Source organism: Nothoprocta perdicaria, unplaced genomic scaffold (assembly GCF_003342845.1).
Source record: "Nothoprocta perdicaria isolate Ctin4 unplaced genomic scaffold, notPer1 scaffold_0, whole genome shotgun sequence".
NCBI classification, from domain to species: Eukaryota; Metazoa; Chordata; class Aves; order Tinamiformes; family Tinamidae; genus Nothoprocta; species Nothoprocta perdicaria.
Genome location: NW_020454092.1, coordinates 10,216,212 through 10,237,940, shown reverse-complemented (window position 1 = coordinate 10,237,940; position 21,729 = coordinate 10,216,212). Strand labels below are relative to the sequence as shown.

At 41.6% G+C, this 21,729-nt stretch overlaps 1 protein-coding gene across 2 annotated transcripts in view; it reads left to right on the top strand.

Annotated features, from left to right (window-relative positions):
- MYLK (myosin light chain kinase) overlaps positions 1 to 21,729 on the top strand; it is a 176,356-nt gene that overhangs the window by 145,835 nt on the left and 8,792 nt on the right. For both annotated transcript variants that reach the window (XM_026054306.1, XM_026054298.1), the window contains 6 exons: positions 1,246 to 1,548; positions 4,928 to 4,960; positions 5,059 to 5,152; positions 6,468 to 6,671; positions 10,974 to 11,191; positions 16,048 to 16,171. In XM_026054306.1, the coding sequence (XP_025910091.1) occupies positions 1,246 to 1,548; positions 4,928 to 4,960; positions 5,059 to 5,152; positions 6,468 to 6,671; positions 10,974 to 11,191; positions 16,048 to 16,171 (976 nt within the window). The remainder of the gene's footprint in view (positions 1 to 1,245; positions 1,549 to 4,927; positions 4,961 to 5,058; positions 5,153 to 6,467; positions 6,672 to 10,973; positions 11,192 to 16,047; positions 16,172 to 21,729) is intronic.

Genomic DNA, 21,729 nt, shown 5'->3' with positions numbered 1-21,729 from the left:
GCTTGGACCGAAGGTCACAGGACTTTCCCTCAAGTATTTTATTTATTTATTTATTTATTTATTTATTTATTTATTTATTTATTTATTTATTACTGAGCCAGTGCCTGTGTTTTTGGTTGGTTTGGCAGCTCTGCCTTTCCAAGGCAACTCTGCTGATGTCCATTAGCAACAGTTACTCCTCAGCAGCTTTTATCAGCAGAGCAGGGCACGTGGCAGGGTCTTCCTTTCGTCCCTGCTGAGTTTCCCGCCAGGCAGGTGTCCTGAGCCCACAGCACGGGGAGGTCAGCGAGAGCACCTGGCGTTCGGGCAGCGCTCACGGCTTCTGCGCCCCGGCAGCTCCCTGTGATTCTGCAGCYCTGAAAGGTTCCTCACACTTAACCCCTCAGAGCTTCCGAGGACACTGTGCAGCAGGGCAAGGGAGCCTAGAGAAAACAAATGCAGGAAAGGTTTTATTTTACCTTGCCGTAAACRTTAAACTCCTTTCTCTTAGAAGAGAGGAGTTCGATGCCTACATAAAGAAAACGTTTTCTTGTTTCTGGCTTGTCTGTCTTTGTAATTTTGAGCATGAGGGCATTGGAAATACCCAGCCGGATGGTTGCCTCTTCAAGCAAAGGACAGTAATGGCTGATGAAAAGTTATTTGCCAGATTATTTACAGTTACCAAATTATTTAAATTGTGCCTATTGCTTATGGACATGTGATGCAAAGTGGTGTCTTTGAAAGAGGGTACCTTGAATATTAGTGATTTTCAGGAAAATAGACAATAAACCATTTGTGATGATTGTTGCATTGGTCTGGTATTCACATTTTATTGCGCAATGCTTTGCTGTGGCCATGGAGCATGGTGGCAGCAAAGGGGGGTGAACTGAGAGAGTCGCAGGCAAGGGGGCTGGGACAGAGTGAACCTCWAAGGAAGTTAACCAAGGAGAGGTTTTGCTCCTGGGGAGGCTTTCGTCTCCGCAGATGCTGCGGTGATGGCCGTGAAGGGCAGGGCGTCCGGCACGGCAGAGCAAGGTCCTCGGGTACTGAGCAGCCACGCTGAGACCCATGTGGCATCAGCATCTGTGGCCCCGGTTCAGATACATCTGCCTGTGTGGCGGTTGCTCCTTCTTGCTGTAGCACAAGCCTCGGGGGCAGAGCAGTGACACAGCAGGAACCGTGATGTTAGGCAGGCCGCGCACACCCTGGGGACAGGCCCAGCTCACCCTCTCACCGTTTCATCTGACGGGTTTTGTGTCCTTGCAGATAAACCCGACCCACCTGCCGGAACGCCTTGCGCCTCAGACATACGGAGTTCGTCCCTCACTCTCTCCTGGTACGGCTCCTCCTACGATGGTGGAAGTGCTGTGCAGTCCTACACCGTGGAGATCTGGAACTCAGTGGATGGCAAATGGACAGACCTCACCACCTGCCGCAGCACGTCCTTCAGCGTGCAGGACCTGCAAGCTGACAGGGAGTACAAGTTCCGCGTGCGCGCGGCTAACGTGTATGGCATCAGCGAGCCCAGCCAAGAATCTGAGCTGGTCAAAGTCGGAGAGAAACAAGAAGGTTAGTTTGAACGTTAGTTAGTTTGAACRTTAGTAACGTTAGAACGTTAGTTTACGCCATTTCTTAACACTTCCCGAGGGAGGGCAGGCAGCAGAACACGCTCTTTGCATGTGCCTGGGTTCAGTGGATGCTTTTCCTGGCTGACTGTGCATTAGTGCCCGTTGGAAACTTCATCTGCCTGTCCATATGTGTAAGTTTGACATGCACCTCTCATGGGACATCAAATCCCAGCATGGGAGAACACCAGAAGAAAATCCTTAGSCCTCTTGACACAATACATCTGATCTGATGGTTTTCAGATTGGTATCACTTGGAGTACACTTAGAGTTCACAGCATTGTATGACTGTTAAAAATACTTCTTGGGGATTTTTGATCTAACTAAGCAGAATATTTTTATTCCAGTTGCACATGCTTGTAAATGTATGTTTTCAGAATCTTTTACCACTTATTTTTAGCTTAAGATTTTATCAAGGGCTGAATGAGAAGAACTGGAGCATTTCAGAAGTTATTCTAAGRGTATAAAACCTTTAAAAAATAGTATCGATATTTTTATGTCAAAACTAATGTATAATTTTTAAAGATAGATACTGAATGTATCCACATCTGCCAGCARTACAACGATCTGTTCAATACTCATGCCACACTTAAAAAAAACACAATAGGGAGAACAGGAATGATGCATTTTGCCCTATTTGTCTTCTTTGGGGTCTTGTCTTAATGTTGCATCTCTCCATCCCTATTTATGTATGCACAGCTTCAAAGTTTCAGCCGTCTCACATCACCCTTGTGAAACCATCTTTTAGTGTCACAGCAAGAGAAAGTGGTAACAAAGTTGTGCTGCACCACACAACTGCGCAAAATCTCTCAACAGATATTCCCAAACAGAAGGACGTAGTATTCATCCTCAAGTGCTAAATTAGATGTATTGTGAGAAATTGCTTTCCTCTATTTCACAGATTTAAAAACTAATGCAAAAATCAAGATGCAGCTTCACTTCAAAGCGGCAGCAGGGGAGGCACTAGGAGTAGCAGGGAAATTGGAAAGAAGCTAGGTGGTGCTGGCTCTTCATAAAAAAATTCCCTGTGTTTGAATGCCCCCTTTCTTTACTTACAGGAGGGACACCTCCTGGAGTTGGGGACTGGATTTTCCCTACATTTGCTATTCCCGGAGTTGATGTTACTTGCACCGAGCCAACACTAACTTGTTTGCGTTCCTTTCCTTTATAAGACTAAGATCTTTCTTACACAGGTTTTAATGCAGAAAGGCTAGAGAGAGTATGAATCATAGTGACACATATAGGAAACATCAATACAGTTGCTTTGGGTGGAAAACCACTGCCTTGTGTTTACAGGAGAGTGGCTTGTCTTAGCAGTTGTCTGCCTGCCAGCACTTCAGGAGTTCTCTTCTTGRTACTGAAGCTAGTGTGGAGAAAGGGCAAGTCATTTAAAGTCTGATTTTTCAAGTGTGCAGAGCACAGTTAGTGTGTTAATTCAAGCTGCTGGAAAATGCATGCGTTCAGCACCTCTGAAAGTCAGGGCTTCAAATTGTCATCTATATAAACACTTAGCTGAGTAATAAGGCTTTTTCATTACCACCAGAAAGAACAATTACTGATTTTTATACTGAGGTATCACATCAGCCATCTCAGCCAAGTCTCGGTAAAGAAATGCAGGGGAAACTTCACTGTGGATTCAGAGAAAAGAGCTACTAAAATAAGGCTGTATGTCACAAAGCATTAAAGCAGACATTGCCATGTTTGAGGAAGARCTGTTACTGTTGACTCACTTCTGAGAAGGATTTTAGCACAGCTGCTCAGAGCTTACCAAGCTCAGATAAGTTTCATTTATCTAATTTAGGCTTCCCCTGGTAGACCTAAAGGTTTCTAACTYATGTCTTGAATATGGTGCTGCTGCAGGACAGGGAACTGACTTCTTTGTCTGCCTAATAGCTGTTTGGCAGGCAGAGCTCCTTGGCAGCGTGGTTGGGATCAGCTCCTTCATGCAGCCCTTAAAAGGGGAGGAAAATGTGATGTGCTCTGTGCGAGCGTGGTTTGTAGGCAAGGAAGATGTGAGGACAGCTCCGAGCAAGCAGGGAGGGCCCCTTCCCTCGCTGCTCTGCCAGAGCATCAGTCCACCGCAGAGCAGCTCGGCTGTGCGGGACACGCACGTGCTGCGAGCCCCGCAGCGACGGAGAGAGGCTTCAGCACCACCCTCTATCCCTTTCACCGGGCTGGCCACCACAGTCCAGGTGCAACAACATGCACGGGGTGGTAGAAGATGCTGAGGGATGAAGCTGGCCAGTAATAACAAAATGCCCACGTGTCAGACTAGTTATCTGCCCCCTTTTCACTTTTTCTTTCTGTTTTTATTTGTTATTTACTGCATGTAGCTCAAAGTAGAGTGGGTGCATGTAAAGCACCCAACAGTGTCCGGAATGTCGCACTGATATATCCTAACATAAATCTGTTGGTGCAGTGGGGATAAATCCCTTGGCTGGCATTGCACTGGGCAGTGGCCAGGTGCTCTTCAGCGGTTACCAGCAGAGTTGCTCAGATCACTGAAACCTCCTTTGCAGTTTCTCACATTACTGGTCATACCCGCAGGTCTTAGGAACGAGTCCAAGCAGTACAAGTAATATAAACAACACTGCAGCTACAGCCCCTTTCCCRGTACCTGCAGGCGACACAGGGAACAACACACAGACCTGTGTCACTGACAGCTCTTGCACTTGGTGATTTTTAGCTGGACCCTCCGGGTAGTTTCGCTCTGCCGGGCGCTCCTGGGCCAGTTGACATCTCCGCCTGCCTGTGCGTGCCCCTGCAGCACTGAGGCTCCATTTGGGCCTTGGGGATTTCAAAGCTCAGGAAGCTGCAGGTTTCCAAATTTGCCAGTACTCCTGAGTCTCAAAAACTGGCCTAGGTGCTCTGCAAGGCATCTTTCCATGTAAGAGTTTGTTTTAGTTTTGTTTTTTCAGCCCCTAAAATGTATAGATCAAAATGTATAAATCCAGAAAAGTATGTTATTATTATTATTATACTGGTACTATAGTTACTGATTGTAATATTTTAATTTATTTTGCATTTCATTAAAGTATTCTGAAAGTATTAGATGATTTTGAACTGATTAGTGTACCTATGTTTCCAATAGACAGGTAAAATATCTGAGCACTGGAAAACGCCTGAACTTGATTTATTTAGAAGTACTTTATTGATAGATTTTAATTATGAAATTAATGCACACACTCTCTGACTGCTTTTTTCTGCTTAGCCATTAGGATCTGCTAACTGGTAGGCCCGACTGCTGTGAATAATCTGACACTTTTCCATAAATACTGTATCCTATGTAATGAATTAATCATGACTTTCTTTTTTCTTCATAGAACTTAAAGATGAAGTGGAACTATCTGATGATGGTAAGAAGTTCACGTTTTTATCTGGGTAAATGCAAAGCTGCATCCTAAATTTGTGCTGCATGGAGATGTTAATCACAATTCTTAATCCTCATTTTTAGAAGGGAAAGAAACAGAGGTTGAATATCGGACAGTTACCATCAACACTGAACAGAAAGTTTCAGATGTCTACAATATTGAAGAAAGACTGGGATCGTAAGTACAGCGCTGGGCTTTTGCCGACATGGCAATCTAGCAGTCAATTAAAAAGATCAGGGGTATTCGTTTCTTGATGGTGTCTTGCACTCAGCATTTCGGACAGGTTCTAATGTTTGTTGGCCCCCACTCCAGGAAGATCTTTTATTCATATTAATTGATCTTTTTAAAAAGGCATTGTGTGCATTTTTGGCAGGGAAGTCGGAGCCTACAAATGAATAAAGCTAGAAGATTTGTTTGTGGTTCTGTGCTCTGAAAGTCAGCTGAAAGAAAATGAAGGAACACGTTGTGCACTTGCATTTCCATTATATCCATTAGCGATAACAAGATTACCCTGCCCACAGGCTAGAATCCGTGTTGGCAGTGGTTATAATCCCCAGAGCATTAGTAGTGTTGCTCAGTGAAGGGCAGTGATTAACCTGGCTGTGTTTGTCAGTCCTCGAGCTCGTGGTTATGTGAGCTCTATGCCAGAATAATATTTGAGCAATTTGTGCTCCTGGTGGTGCTGAAGGCCAGGGGAGCCCCATGTGCTTCTCAGAACAAATCTGCGTCTCTCCTTCCTACTGCCTGTGTAGTGCTTTGCAGAGGTGGAACTGGGTGTTCAGCAAACTAATAGCCTTGAAGCCCCTAGTGTTGGGATTCTCATTTCACCTGCATCTGAAATGCAGACGTTTCCTGTCCAGTTCCCCTTCAGAGCTTTCAGGCTGCAGAAAAAGTTCCCCTAACAGAGGAGCTTTCAGGATGCAGAAAAAAAAAAAAAAAAAAAAAAAAAAAAGGAAGAGTTGTATGAATTGAGATCCTACAGGACTCTACTTTTTTGAGCCCTCTTGTACAGAAGATGCTATTTGGAATACTGTTTATTAGAAAGTAAAGGGATGATCTAGGAGTCTTTAGGCTGCAATATGATATTAATAGTATGTGTGCATGGATGTCTGTACTTAATGTGAATGAGCTTTGCAGCTTGTAATATCGATGTACAAATACAGAGCTGTATTTCTGCCGTATCTTTGCTATGTACCAACCTAATCAAATTTGGAGTGTAGATTTTAGGGCAGCACTTCTGCTGGTGCAGCTCAGCACAGTTCTGTTCATTTTGATATATTTATAGCAACATTTGCTTTCTGGGTCTCTCTCTAGATATGTTATTCATTAAAAAGTTCTTGCAGATTACTCTGCACAAAATCAAAACTTGTTTTGATGACATTTTTATTTCAGACTAGGGCCGTTGTACTGGAATATTTAGTAAAATGCCGTTGTTATTCATGGTGAACCATACATTGCAAAAGCATTTATGGAAATAGTTATATATTTTCAGGGGGAAATTTGGACAAGTCTTTAGGCTTGTTGAAAAGAAGACTGGAAAAGTTTGGGCCGGAAAATTTTTCAAAGCATATTCTGCTAAGGAGAAAGAAAACATAAGGGAAGAAATCAGCATCATGAATTGTCTACATCATCCAAAACTTGTCCAATGCGTAGATGCCTTTGAAGAAAAAGCCAACATTGTTATGGTCTTGGAAATGTAAGTATAAAGGAGATCACACTAGCAGAGCTAATAACGTTGAAAATAATTGTGTGTTCAAAAATAGCAACTTGTCAAAAGCTTCGGTGTTTGTAGGGCTTGGCTAGTGTTTCACTCCTTAAAGGTTTTTCCAAGTATTTACACAAATTCTTCAAACGGCATAAGTCAATCAGGGAAGAAGCATCATATTCCTCATTGTCCAGCTTGTTTCCTTTTCCATTGAGTGGTGCTTTTCTGCAGCTCCCTGCTAAGGCTAAATTGGGAAGGAGAAATTTAAAAAGCTGTGATTTGGGCTTCATCTTAGAACCAGAAACTTGTTTAAGGAGAGGATAATTTATTTTTTCTGTAGGCATTTCTACAAATGTATAGAAGTGGCTTGTACCATAATTTATTTAAACACTGGTCAGTTGTCTTTCATAAGGAATTGAATGTTGATGTAGAACTGATTATAGGAAAGAGAAGCTTAATAATGCAAATCTCAACTTACAGTCTATCAAAATAGTTGAATTTCCATGAAAAACTCACCCAGGCAAATGCAGAGTACCCGAGACATACTGGATACATTTAGTTTACATCAAGTGCAGTACCCAGTTTTTACACTTCAAGAGACCTGAAAGGATTAGTGTGATGTATTGTTCTTACGAGATAACATAAATACTGTGATTGCAGAACATTTAGGAGCACTGCCTAAAAATCTCCATAGATAAACACATTCATCTAAACTGTTCATCTAATGTTCTAAATCAGGATCAGTAGATGTAGAAAAAAACTCATTGAACATGACTTGTTCTGCCTCTAACGTTACTTAGCCCATCATTCCCTGTGACTGTCCACGTGTGGCACTTGTACCAGGGAATATTTAGTCCTTTTTTTGAAAGTCATTGCACTCTTCATGCTAAGAACAGTTAAAGCTGAATCTGAAGACAGCCTGTATTGCTGTCTTAGGTGCTGCTGACTTATATGGCAAAAATATCTTCACCCTCCCTGATAATGTTTTCTTTGTGGTATTTACTCCATATCACTGTGAGAAACAGCAGGAAAGACCCACAAGAGCAGTACTGTAAAACATGTCCCAGGGTGGTGGCTGAGGTATGTTTGTATCCCTAGATAGCAAATATTTGTTACTTTTGGAAAAGAGGAGGTTTGAACATGTTCATGCACCAGGATTCATTTTAAGAAAAGAATCTGCACAGTGTGGGCTGGAAAGCAATGGTCAGACTTCAAAGGCAATGAAAAAGTGCCATTTGCATCACCCGTAATGCACCTGGCTTAGTGTAAATCCCAGACTTGTGGCTGGAACAGCTGAAAAGAAAATTAAATCCTGATCTGTACAATGTCTTTCCCTCAAAGCTACAGCAGCAACTGGGCTCCTGCCACATCTGCTTCATGTACTTTCTGCTGCGAGGAGGAGCAGCAGCTTTTTTGCTGCCTGGAAGTGTGGAACAAGCTGGACCCTGTGAGCAGGCAAGGGGCCCAGGCCCTGCAGTTTGTCCTGGCGGCGGGAGAGCTGCCTGGGTCCCACCCGGGTCCCGGCTCTGCAGCCTCAGTGCTTAGGTGCAAGATGGGGCTTTTACATTTAGATGTCAAAGTTGAGCAAGCTGATGACGGTAAACGAAGGGAACCCAACTTAGCTTGGAATTGGGAGCTGGCAGACCTAATGGAAAACAAGGAAATGTATGAAGAGTTCTGAATAGCATATGGCTTTACACACCATTAACTTCCCACTGTCAGCAAAGGCTTTTTACTTTAAATATGTATATAAAAATGCTATCAAATGTAAAATAATTCTGTTACCCAGTCTAATTAGGRTGTGATTTTTAGGTTGGGGTGGCCACATTTTCTGGTTTTGGGACCCCCATACAGAAATTTCCATTAACAAGCACTTCTGTTTCAGGTATTAAACTAGTATTTTCTTCCATATCAAGAAGCTGTGAGACATATTTTCCAAAATTCTTAGTATCCAGCTTTCTTTGGTGTCGAAGTGTTCTTTCTTATTCCTATCAGGGTAGATATGAGGGCTTCAAATAAATCAGGCTCATCTGCCTTCACTGTCCTTTTGCAGCAGATTTTGGCAGGGACTGGAGTGTAGCGCCTCCCTCTGCACCCAGCCTGGAGCTGTGCTGAGGATTTTCCCTCCTGATACTTACCCTGAATTTGTCATTGTAATTTTATTCTTCTATCCTTTTGATCTTTGCCCAGTAACTGCTCTTCCATTGCACTGTTTATGCCATGACACTGTTTTATGTGATTTCATTTCATACTTAGATTTTTCTTTTTAGAGAAGTGGTATTTATTAGTTTTTGATCATTCATTCTAAATCAGACACTGTAGGGATTCAAGTAGTTTGATATATCCTTATCAGAAAACCTTTTCATTTGCTAGAAATCAGGAACAAATCTCAGCAGTTTCCTGTGCAGCAATGCACCAGTTCCACGGTATCTCAGTGGAAAATGAACATTTAAAAATTATTAACATGCTGTGCATGGCATTCAGCAGTGAGAGTTAAATATCTTAAAGTCTCCTCATCTGGAGGAGACTGAAAGAGAAGAATCCAGAAAGAAATCCCATTGACCTGATGGGCATTTAGATTCTGATGTAGTTGTGAGCATGGGAAGAAAGTGCCCTCCTCCTTGCCTGTGTGTGCAGTACCCGAGCTGCAGGGGTTCAGTTCWGCATTCTGACACAGGAAAATTGAAGCTCAGGATATCTGAGGCTCAGGGTATAAATGCAAAAACATGCATTCCATAAATACATTTATAATTTAATCTGATTGTGTTACMAGACTGTGTGCTTGTCTTAGGTTAAAAGAAAAAAAAAAATCTACCTGCAGATACATTATCCAAATATACACCAAAAAGCTGCACTGCAGACACTGGTATGGTTTATGAAAATCTAGGGATCTAGAAAAAAAATCCAACACTTTARCATTAAAAATGAGCCATCATTATCTGGCTTAAACAGGCAAAAAGCGACTTATCCTCTTTAGTATTAGAATGGAGTATTTTGGAATTGCAGCATGCTGTAGCTGCAAGCAGTCTGCAGAGATGCAGATGTTTTCCTAAGCACCTGCATCCTGGCATCTCACTGAAACAGTAAAGTACTTGATATTAGAATTTTCAGAGCTGTTTATCCAACAGCTGTAGCCATAATACTGGCTTTATGTTATGTATATGCTTTAATCCAGTGCAACCTCTGAGTTTGTCAAGTACTCTGCTGTACTGTTAATAGGAAACGACAGTAGCATTTGTAATTGCTTATTTTATGAAACCGTAGAGTCAAGGCTATAAATGCATTCAGAACTCCATATGTTTCAATTTCCATTTAATACATGAGGGATATTCCCATATATCTGAYAACTTGCAAACATTGCAAAGCCATTTTTCAGATGTGTGCTTTCTTTAAGTGAAGTGTGCAGTTACAGTTGGCACTCACCAGGAATGCTGCCAAGTGTTCAGGCACGTGAAGAGCAGGTAGCGCCTCACTTAAGAATAGATTTCTAAAAGCAAAGCTGCCTTTCACCGTTTGCTCTTTATGTATGGGGCCATTCACCCGCTCCATACAGAAAAGTATTTGCCATCTTTGGGCATGAGCAGATGAACCAGTTAAGTGACTACTCAGAATTCCAAAAAAGATTAAGCACAATTTACATTTTGTTTTATTATATCTAGATTAGAAATTGTCCCACTTTGCTTTTGAAAGGAGTTTGATCCAGGAGATTCTGCTCTGGAAAGAGCAATTATTTCACAGTTTAAATAAGCATAAAATTGGAGTTGACCTACAAGCAAGATGAGGGTTCAGTTAAAAATACCAGCACTGTGGATTAAATCCTTGTCCTATTAAAGCTAAGGAGGCAATTCCCATAGAGCTCACACAGGTCACTACTTTACCCTTCGAGCTTTCGATGAACTCTACCATTTCGATTCTTCCTTCTCCAGCCATTCTTTACCATTCTGAGCCTCTCAGCTTTAGCAGGTGGCTAAATGCTAAAGGCAGGATGTAAATCGAGCTGGCTGCCCACTGCCTGGGATGCCAGTTTCACTGTCTCACTGTGCCAGTCACAAGCTGGGGAAATTTTTCAGTAGGGAAAAGAGCTATTGATTTCTACTGCACACAACAAGAGGGGCTTTTCTTAACAGAGGGATCCTCATGGCTATGGAAAATGCCATTACAGCACACAGATTGTGTCCTGAAGCGCTACTGCAAATTTGAACTATCTGTATGTGTATGAAGGAAATAGCTTGATTATTCCCTAAACAAAAATGCTACAGAAGTCCTCTTTTTTTTTCTTCCTGTCTGTCCTAGTGTTTCTGGAGGAGAACTCTTTGAACGAATCATTGACGAAGACTTTGAACTGACAGAGAGAGAGTGCATTAAATATATGAGGCAGATTTCAGAAGGAGTTCAGTACATCCATAAGCAGGGTATTGTCCATTTGGATTTGAAGCCAGAAAATATTATGTGCGTCAACAAGACCGGTACAAGTATCAAACTCATTGACTTTGGACTTGCAAGAAGATTAGGTAATGATTTTTCTGCCTACTTCAGTGTGTCACGGGGAAAGGGCAAGAGAAACAGTATATCATAGTGTTATATTCTCTCCTGYATAGAGAGTAAGAGATGTGTTTCACATATATATAGTTCTGGGTTAAATTAAGAGAAACAGAAAAGGGAAAAGTGAAACCTTCCAAAGAGAGTTCACTCATCTTTATGAGAAGTTTGCAAGTAAATGTGTACAAAATAGTTACCGTTTCCTACAGGTAAGATATTCTTATGGATTACAAGATAACATAAACAGTAGTAGTCATGTTTATACATATTTACATTTATTGCAGGTAATCTGAAAACCTGTGCTTTCTAACTGTAAGAAACAGAACACTGGTCTTCAGAGTTATTAAAAATCCTTGAAGCTTTTGTGAGGGCAGGAGATAAAGTGATGCTAAAAGATTGATGGGCATGTTCAGTTAACACTTCCCCTTTGGTTTCCTCACTTGTCATCACAAACAGCAGCATTTGCTGTATTTGTATATAACACAGGATGTACTTTATAAGATTTTCATCATGCTCAAAGTGATTGATAAATTAGCCCTTCTTGCAACTAATGTAGGCGGATAGAAAAAAACCTCTTCGATTTGACAAGCTCCTCTTCTTTTTAACCTGTTCTCCGTTGCTTCCTGTAATTCATTTTAGACTAGAATTTCCAACTTGCAGGGCCATTCGAAAGCCCTGGCACGGCCACTTTTCTTCACAGTGCTCAGTATGAACTCTGCTCTATAAGCAGCCTTCCTGGTGTGTTTTTTAGTGTTAGCATTAACATTTAATGATAAATAACAGTACCAACACCACATACTGATCCTTTTTATCTTGTATTTACACAAGGAAGAAAAATGATTCCAAGAATTCAAAGTAGTTAAAATAGTTTAGGAAGCTGTTAAAGTGAGAGCTGTTATTTGTGGCTTTCTTCCCATTAACTTGATCAGGACAACTCGGAAGAATTGCTACTCTCTATTGTAAGTGGCTTATGGCTAGATTCCTAATTGTGATCTTTTCCCTTCCTTCTTTAAACAAAATTATATTTGATATTTAATCAAGTGAAAATTGCTCTAAGAGTAAAGCCTGGAATTACAACCTTCTAGTTCGTTATTTACCTACCTGCTCCTCCTCCTTGTTCTTTTGACATGTGAGTAACAGACCACACCATACCCAAGCACATGATTTTACTAAATAAAACCAAAATTCTATGTTGACTGAATAGGAGAAAAAAACATTTAATTTTCAGATTCGTTAGAGGAAGTTCAACTCCAGAAGGATATTATGTGAATCTTAATTCCATGGACACTATGAATTCAGTAAAATAGCTGCTATGTCATTCGTTTAAAAAGATTTTGCAGTTGTTATGTTTGTTCACCAGAGTGCAGCCTATACTTTATGAAAGCATAAACAGGATTTTGTTCTTTTTGAGAAAATAACTCTTAACTAAGTTGCAACTGTGAAGTTTCTGTTGTCAGAGGTGTGTGAAATAATCCCATCCTATCATATTTTAGCTGTCAGGTTGGAAATCCCTGCATTTACTGTTGAAGTGAACAGATTTTATCAACATGATAAAATAATATACAAGGAACCACAAAATGGCCTTTTTGCAGAAAATTCTTCAGCTACTCTCCTATCTTCAAAACACATTTGAAAGCCATTTAGCAAAAGCAAGATCCTATTTTCAACAGCCTGTTTGTATCAATTAGGTTTCCAATTTTTCTGTTAAAGCAGTGGTGTCACTGGGTATTCTGTACTGTTCACAGTGGCCTGTGGGCTGCTACAGGCAAGTTGTATCTAGAGAATCTCTCCTTAAAACAACTTCTCTTTCGTAGCAGGCGGAGAGTTACAGGCACTGAAGCTGATGTAGATTTTACAAGGCTGCACACTTATTTGGCTTAATACATGCGAACTCTTGCAAAGCTGCACTGTAAGGATTTGCTATGGGTTTTTTTTTTTTTTTTTGCTATTTGTCCTTTTTTTTTCTTTGAGAGGAAGCTGGTCTGTAACAAGAGCCTGGCACCTTGCACAGTTCAGAGCGTGGCACTTGCCCAGGAAGAGAAAGTGCCCTCCTGCCCCRTGCACAGAAAAGCAACTGTTAATCACTAAAACACCCCTGATATTTGGCTGAGATGTGTTCCAAAATTAGAAAACATTTTTTACTGTCTCATTTCCTTATAAAAGGTCGTTAAATTGTCAAAAACAATCCTTACTAAGTGCTCTCATGGTGCCATAGGGGATACACCGCAAGCATGTTCCTCTGCMTCGGTGCTTTGTTGCTTTCCAAGAGACACTGGATTCCCTTTGGCTTGGACAGAGGCAGGATTAGGAGCTCCCATGCTACGGAGCTGGCCCTGCTCAACCAAGGGACTGCTGAAGGCCACGGTGGCTGCCCTTCAGCTGCTGAGATTTTTAGTAGTTATTTTGTCTAGATATTAAATATCTAGACCAGTTTTAAAGAAATTAAGATYATCAAGAGATAATTCCTTCTGCAGTCATTTTCTGCAGTTAATTAGTTCCGTTATTTTGTCAGGAAATACCAAAGCTGCAGTGGGATATTTTCCTGACCTTTTTTGGTGTGCTGAGAAACACATGTAGAAAATTGTTTAAGATAAACTTCTTGAGGAGAAAAGGGAACGGTTTTTGAGTACTGTAAAGATTTTTTTTAATCAGTTGATTATACACAGTGACAGCAGCAGTTTCCAGCTAGCTTGTCAGCCTTCCATCTGAACTAAGTGGTATCCAAACATAGATCCGATTTGTGTACCAAGCTTGTAAACATCTGGGCAAAGATTTGACATGCTATTCAGTAAAAAGAAAAAATTACTTTTTTTTTAATATACAGAAAATGTTGTATCAGTTCCTTGATGCTCTATGCTTGCATTCGAAAGCTGTGTTTTCAGAAAAACATTTCTGTGACCTGTGGGCAGCACATTTCAAACCCAGGCTTTGGCATACACAGTGGTTCCTGGTAGTTTATACAGCGCACAGAAAAGCCTCCAAAATTGGATGTGAACATCCAAGCCTCAGATTCTGAAGATAATGATAAAGTTCTTAGAAAACAGGCCTTTGGTGACAAATTTAAGTAACTTTTCATAAGGACAGTTTGTAAAATGCTGAGCTTAGAAACAAGACAACTGGGAAGACGGGATCTTAACTCTTCCCGCTTGTGCTTGGGAAAGGGAGGGTGCCTAGAAAAGTGAAGGTTCACATTGCCACTGTGGCAGAAACATCTGCCTTGTTTCTAGCCAAGTCAGGTTAGGCTGGATATTAAGAAAAGCTTTCCAATTTCTGGGATAAGAAAACTCTTATTACATGAATGTAGGGTTATTAGGAGCGGTCTTGATTTTGATGAACTTGCCTGGGACGTAAGCAATTCTCGGGTGCTCTTCTCTGTTCAGTCCCTTGAAAGGAGAACTCTGCAAAGCGGAGTCTCTGAAAGAAGGGAGAACATGTGAAGATAGAATTTCTTGAATTAAAGACTGTCACCTTAGTGATAGCAGAGCAAAAAGGATTTCATGGCACTTAAGATGGGAAAAAGGCACAACTGTGAGGGAATTCTTTGTGGGAGGACCTAGAAGGTGCCTCAGACATGCTCTCAATTCTTGAATAAGTCATTAATCCTTCAAATTATATATATAAATCTTTCAATTTTCATTTGGTAAATTGGGGATATGAATACCTCAAAAGAGTATTGACGTAGATGTATGATTGGATTTCATGAAATAACCGATTTCAGTGGCTGTAACTCTAGGTGCGTAGCCACTATTTTGAGCAGTTTTTCTTTTTTTCTTCTCATTCATGTCCATCTGGTTTAGATGGCAATGTCCATTGGGGCAGGGATGGTGTCTGTGTCCTTCTCTGCAGTGAGCATCAGTGAAATGCACCCATCAATGAAATGAGATTTGCCTAATAACTTCTCTCTAAATGACCTGCACTGTTTCAGGCTATCGTTGGGTGCATCACTGATAGCTGCACGCTCATAGCAATAAGTGACACTACTAGGTTCTCTATAGCCTTATTAATCTAGCTTTATTAATCTACCTTCCTCACTGCTGTCCTGTAGTGTTTTCCAGCACAGCACTACCRATGGACTAGTACCAGAAGGATGAAAAGACTATTCATATGGGACAGGCTTTCAGTTGATATTGCTAGTAGTAGTTTAGTTATAGTTTAATTTAAAAACATCCACATTGTGCTTGAAGAGGCAAATGTGGGATGTCTCTGTCACCAACCTGCAGAGCAAGAGTTATGCAGCTGATGACTAAAGATTCAGGGTCTCGCATTCTTCACCACTGTAGAGCTCTAAAAGCAGCTATCATGTGGTCTTAGGCAAGCCTGACTTTGAGGGCAGCCTCAAACCCAGGCTTACTGACAAGGCAGAGCAATACACAGTGATACCACTTTACCATTAAGTTCAGACTCCTGAACTTTGATAGAATTTTTTTTTTTACTAAAAATTCTTTCAACTCTTTCCTAGTCCTGGAATCCTGAAATCCTCTTGCACAGCTACTAAAGCGAGGAAGGCTCAAATGCTCCTGCGCTTTAGGACATTCAAATTAAAGCTATCCTCTTTCTTGCAAAAAAGACCTTTTCTTAATGCAGCTCTTTGGGATAGGAACCTTCTTACTACATACAAGTGCTATGTCCTTAGGATGCTTAATAAGTAATTCTTTAATACTGTTCATGTACAAGCCGAGAGATTAGCAGTTCAGATGTTGCTTATCTTTCTGRTAAGACTCTTTAAATCATAAATCTGAGTACAAAATCAATTTTGCTCTTACTGGAGAATAATTGCTTTTAAAATTCTGCATGCAGGAGATAATGTTTTCTCTTTCGTTCTTCACAGAAAATGCAGGCTCTCTGAAAGTTCTGTTTGGGACTCCTGAATTTGTGGCTCCAGAAGTTATAAACTATGAACCTATTGGATATGAAACAGATATGTGGAGTATAGGAGTTATCTGCTACATTTTGTGAGTACCTTTGCTAGTCTTGACTTTAATCCTGACTTTAATCCTGACGTTCCCATCAAATTTCCATCAACTTCTGGGTGTTCTACAACTTCCTTTTCTTTTGTAATTAGAAACTCCAGGTTGATTAATAAAAATTAATCTATTTGGCCTCAGCTGAAGGAAGCTGTTCTCTGAAGGATCTAATTGATAAAATGCAGAATTAGCAGCTTTGGAGATTCAACCATTTGGTGTTGTACATCTTACATCATAGACTATCAAAACTTCTATTCATTAAAAAAAAGACAATGTGGCAGTATTTTCTTATTAACTTTAAAATATTTCTCCTCAACTGTTTAAGAGAAATATTTGGGTATGCACTATATCTTCGCCCTCCTTATTCTCAAGAGAGAAAATCATAAATAAATGGCACATCTCCTTCTCATGGATTCTTCTAAAAGACTTTTAKCAGTGCTTTGTTTTTCCAAGGAATGCCCTCCTCCCTGGGAGCTGCCTTCTTCCACACCTAGCACATTTGTTTGCCTGGTTTTCACTCCCTCTTGCTGTGATTCTCCTTACCCTGCCAGCCTACAGTTGTTTTCTTACTGTTTTATTTCCAAACTAATTTCCTTTCTCGTCTTGTGCAAGAGCTACCACATCAGCAAAGACGATGAAAAAGTGAATATTTCTGTTATCTTAGGTTTCACTCTATTTTCATATGTAAAGTGTGCTACACTCTTCAAGGTCACTTTGTTCTGCCAGTTCACTTACAGGACCTTTATTTTCCATTCACTTCCAACATTTTTTTTCTAGCTCTTGAAAGCTCCTTTGGGCCGTTCTGTAGTTCAGATAACTTAGACCACACAAGCAGTGCTCAGATGACAAATTCATTTACTTTTTTAGCATCTGAGGCCTCCTGAGCCACAAAGCTCTTGGTGCRGAGATCCCAAGTCAGACTGCCGCGTTGCTAATGGCCGAACGCGAGTTAGATCAGTGCAGCATTGCCCCCTAGAGGCCTTTGCTCGGCGAGGAAGGCACCGTTCCCCTCCACAGGGTGCAACTGGCACCTTTTGGMAGGTTTAACCTCTTTTGCTGTCATTTGACATTACAGTATTTCAGGACCTTCTGTGTGTTCGCGGTATGAGCAGGCCATTTTTAATATGAAATATCAGACCAAAAGGGCAAAAAGCAGTGGCAGGAGCTTGCATGTGTTCCAAAGGGGTGCAGCCAGGGCTGCTGTTCTGTTATGGCGTGCACAGGATGACACCATCCTCCTCCAAGCAGGCAAGGCMAAAGGAGTGGGAAAACAAGCTGGAGAAATGGTAAAATGATTTGCCAAAGATCAGCCGGCACTGCAGGCACAGAACTGCTTCCTCATGGTTTCCCCATGCAACTAGAAACAAGATTTTAAAGTCTGAAATATTTGGGTGCTGCAATGTTCAGCTCAAGRGGCTGGGGTGCTGTTAAATTTGATTCAGATCATCTGACATGCCTTGCAAAATATATTATGAAATGACTCGTTTGCTAAGGTGTCTTTAAGCTCATTTAAAACCTCATGAATGGAAACAGGTATTACCCAAACACAGTGAAAATCTTSGCCTCTTACACATAGGAGCCATGACCTGCAGTGGACCATCACATCGTGACTGCAGAACGCAAGTTAAAGTAACAGAGCTTTGCCTCGCCAGTTGTGACTGCCTTCTGCTTTGATTTTACACTCAGAATGGTCAAATCTCATGTACTGAGTGAAAGACGCTCATTTGACACCTGCTTCCCATCCCATCCCTGCTTGTGTCTTAGCGTTTGCATCTCCTCCAGCTCGGTCAGTGCAGGGGCAGTGACGGGCAGGGCAGCACGGCAATGGCCCGGAGCTGGGCACAGGCCTCCTGCAGGCACCTCGTGGCCCAAAGCGGCTCTGCCCATGACACGTTTCTCGTGGTGGCATWTGACTTGTAACCTGCCGAGACAGAGCCTCTGTCTCGGCTCTGCCCTGTGCATCACCAAATACAAACCAAATCCAGCAAAGAGCTGCTAAAGTGATCCCCRTGGGAGAGGAGGATTCTTTAAGGAAGAATAAATGGGAGGGATGTCCTCTCAAGTAAGAAATYGGGTGACTTCACTCCTCCAAAGCCCCACAGCAAAGTCCCTCTCTCAGCTTTCTGCCATKCAGGCAGAAGTGCAGATACTGCAGTCTCTGTCCTCTTTATAGCATGATGGACTTAATTTCATCCTACAGCTCCTGGTACCCTATCTGCATTTCTGAACTTCTCATGTTATATGCTTCTAAGCTTTCAGGATAACTTGTCCATTCCTGTCTCATTATCAGCCTTCATTCTTCAAATTTCCCTCTTTGTATTCTCCACCTCAGTGTTTCCAGTGCTTCTGCTTTTATCTTGCTCTCTGTCCTGTTCTGCATCACAATATTGACCCACATAGTTAAGCTGATCTATTGCCTTTGAAGTAGCAGGCCACAAAAATTACAGCGTGTGTGTATCATCTCCATTTATGTCTATTTCAGTGTCTTTTCTTGCGTTTACAATAACCTTTATCTAATGAAGGTTAAACCTCCGGAATTCTTTCCAGCTCTTTCTGTCCCATTTATTCTTGTAAGCATTGCTGAATTTCTTCGTTGATTTTTTTTTTCCATTTCTAGTTCTTTTCTGATGATCCTTTCAGATAGCCTGTGTTTCTAATATTTGGTAATCTGAAACATTTTCTGGATTATATTTTTATTTCAAAGCAAATTTCAGGGTAAGATTTCAGCTATGTGTGTACTTACATTGAGCCTAGATAGCAATTTCCCTTCCTTCACCTTAGCATCTCACTAACGTATGTGAGGAGTCTGCTATGGCTGCTTCTGACCTCCACTTACTCTTGAGTTCTTCTTGCCTTATCAGTTCCATGTATGCTATAGCTTTCTAGAGCATCGGTTAATATTTTTGCTATGCTGCACCTTAGGCTGGATTTCTGGTGCATTAGGCTTCATCTCGTTGTGGCCTCTCCAGTGCCTTTGTAATACAACCACTCACCTGATTGTTCAGAGATTCCCCTTCCTTTCTCTCTGCTGGGGTTTATCACTGCTGCTGGAGTTTCCTCCTCAGCAGTTGGGCTTGTTTGGAAGATCTTCCAGCACCCTTCACGTTTTGGGCATGCTGCTCAGAACTTTGGTAACGCAAGGCACTTGGGTGCTGGTGTAAACTTGGCTTCACATGGTRTAAAACCGTGAGCCTTGCAAATGCAAAGATGAGAGAGTGCTCTTTGCTCTTTCATCAAGGAAATTTCGAGCTCTTTAATGCCATGATTGTCCTGCTCAAAGCAAATGAATTATGTGGCTCCTGGCACTGGAGCCACTGGCACATTCATTAATCTACTGGGCACGTAAAACAAGGGCAGGAGCAGGGTGAGCCCTTGGTGCAGTGACAAGCCGTAATCCCTGTACGGGGATCCCAGTGCTCTGTGTCTTCCTTGAGACTGCCGGTGTGGGAGCCCCAGCGCAGGAGCGCTCAGCCAGGGAGGAGGTAGGCGGTTCTGATGCGAGGATACATGTGCCCCACAAAGGACACAGAGACCATGAGCTTCATTTCACTTGCAAAGGATTAAATTGCTACCTGATCTGTGGGGTGGGGACGTTATCACCTCTACCTGCAAGAGCTTGCTCAACATGACTTGCCCAGGTTTGCTAGAGGCGGACAGAGGTCCTCCTCCAAGTGACATTTGCCACCTTTTTTCTACCTCTTACACAAAGCAAGAGACTGTGAAGAGGAGCTCGGTGTCATCAGGCCCGAAGCATTGCTGCTGCAAACACTGCTAGCAGAGGAACGCCCAAAGTTTGGCTTTTTCAGGCATGCAGCACATTCATCTACCTCAGATCAGTGATGGTTGTAAYGCAGAGCTTGCCAAGTGAAATGTAGGCAGCCAGGCCTCATGACCACAATGGACCCTGCTGATCTTAACATTTCTAAATCTGCACTCAGTGCTTTGTTAGAACATACAATAAATGTTGACCATCGTCTAGAGGATGAAATATCTTTCTTCTTTATGTAGAAGTGGAAACTGTGAAAGACTTTCTAAACAAATGGTGCTTAACATGCCAGGAAGATGCCTGGTTAAGTAGCTGGAAAAATGTTTTCAGTAAACAACTTGCTGCTTGTCTAATGGTAACTTCACAGTATAAGCTCAGTATTAATTTTCTGGAGAGGTAGCTCCTTTTTATCACTTAGCTTCAGCATTCCAAAATGAAATTGTTTCCATAATCTGTCAAAAGAGATGCTSGGGCATTATTACTTTAAATGGCTATTAAGGAAAGAACATGCAAGATCAAGGCCAGTGAGATCTGTGATAATGATAAGAACTTTGGAGTAAAACCTGCATGAGTTGTTGGTGTTTTGTTTTCTGACTATAGACAAGGATCTAGTAAAATATTTCCATAACAAAGCCATGGATTCACTGTATAAAACTATGGGAGAAGGGGACAACTATTTTAGCTTTATAAATTTGCAACAACACATTCAGATATCTAAAAATATGCTTGTTGAAACCTTTGAATGGATGTTGTTACACTGCTGTTTGGAAATGACAAAGTGCCTGGAGGCTTAACTGGTCCTAATTCAATTATAAGTCAAATACAGAGGACATTGAGGACATCATTTAAGATGTTATCAGACAATCCTGTCACCCTGTTCTTCAGAAAAAAAAAATACAAACCAAAACAACTGAACTTTTTTTTCTTCCCTAATCTTCTTCCCTTTTACCCTCACCCTTCAGAAGCTGTGTGACACATGCAATATCCCTTTGCCCAGAAAGCTTGATGTGTTTTTTTATCAGCAGTGCCTCTGAAAGATCACTGTGGAGCAATGGGCAGTGGTGTTCCCACACGAAGCAATGTCTCAGTATCTGTAGCAGTCTTTCCTCATGGAAAGTGAGCTGTCAACCTAGCAGCAAAGAGCCTTAATCTCTGGAAATAGGCCAAACTACAAACCACAAGAGCTGTACAATACTATTTGTGGTAATACTATGCAGAGGTCACATTTGCCATCCTTCAATCAAGTGCTGAAGAGAAGTGGGATGGTTCTTGCCCTCAGTATTTCCTCTGAAGCTTAACTGGAAGGAGAGAGAAGACATTCAGCTCTTATATTGGCAAGGAACTGAGGACATATTTTGCAAACTCATAGTTTGTATAAAATATGAGCCCTTGCAAACTGCTGAAGTAGTTGGGAGATTATTTACTTTACTTAAAAAACAATTAAAAAAAAAAAAAAGATACAACTTAAAATGAGTATGTGGGACCCAGAACTTAGAATGGCAAACTAGATGAGATTTTTTTCACCTTGTAAAATGTTATGGAGCAAGATGATGTTGCTACAGATACTCCTATCATAAATATTTGAGCGGGGATAGATCCAAGGCCCTGCAGGAGGGCTTTGCCAGGCCAGCCTGTGCTGCAGCAGCCTACCCGGCCCGCGGGCTGCGCGCCGCCGGCTGCAGGGCACATGTGCTTGTGTTGTGCAACGGCTGCCGCCCCTTGCAGGAACTCTGAAACACAGAGACAGTTATGGTCCAGTAAGGTGCTCTTTCATGTGAGC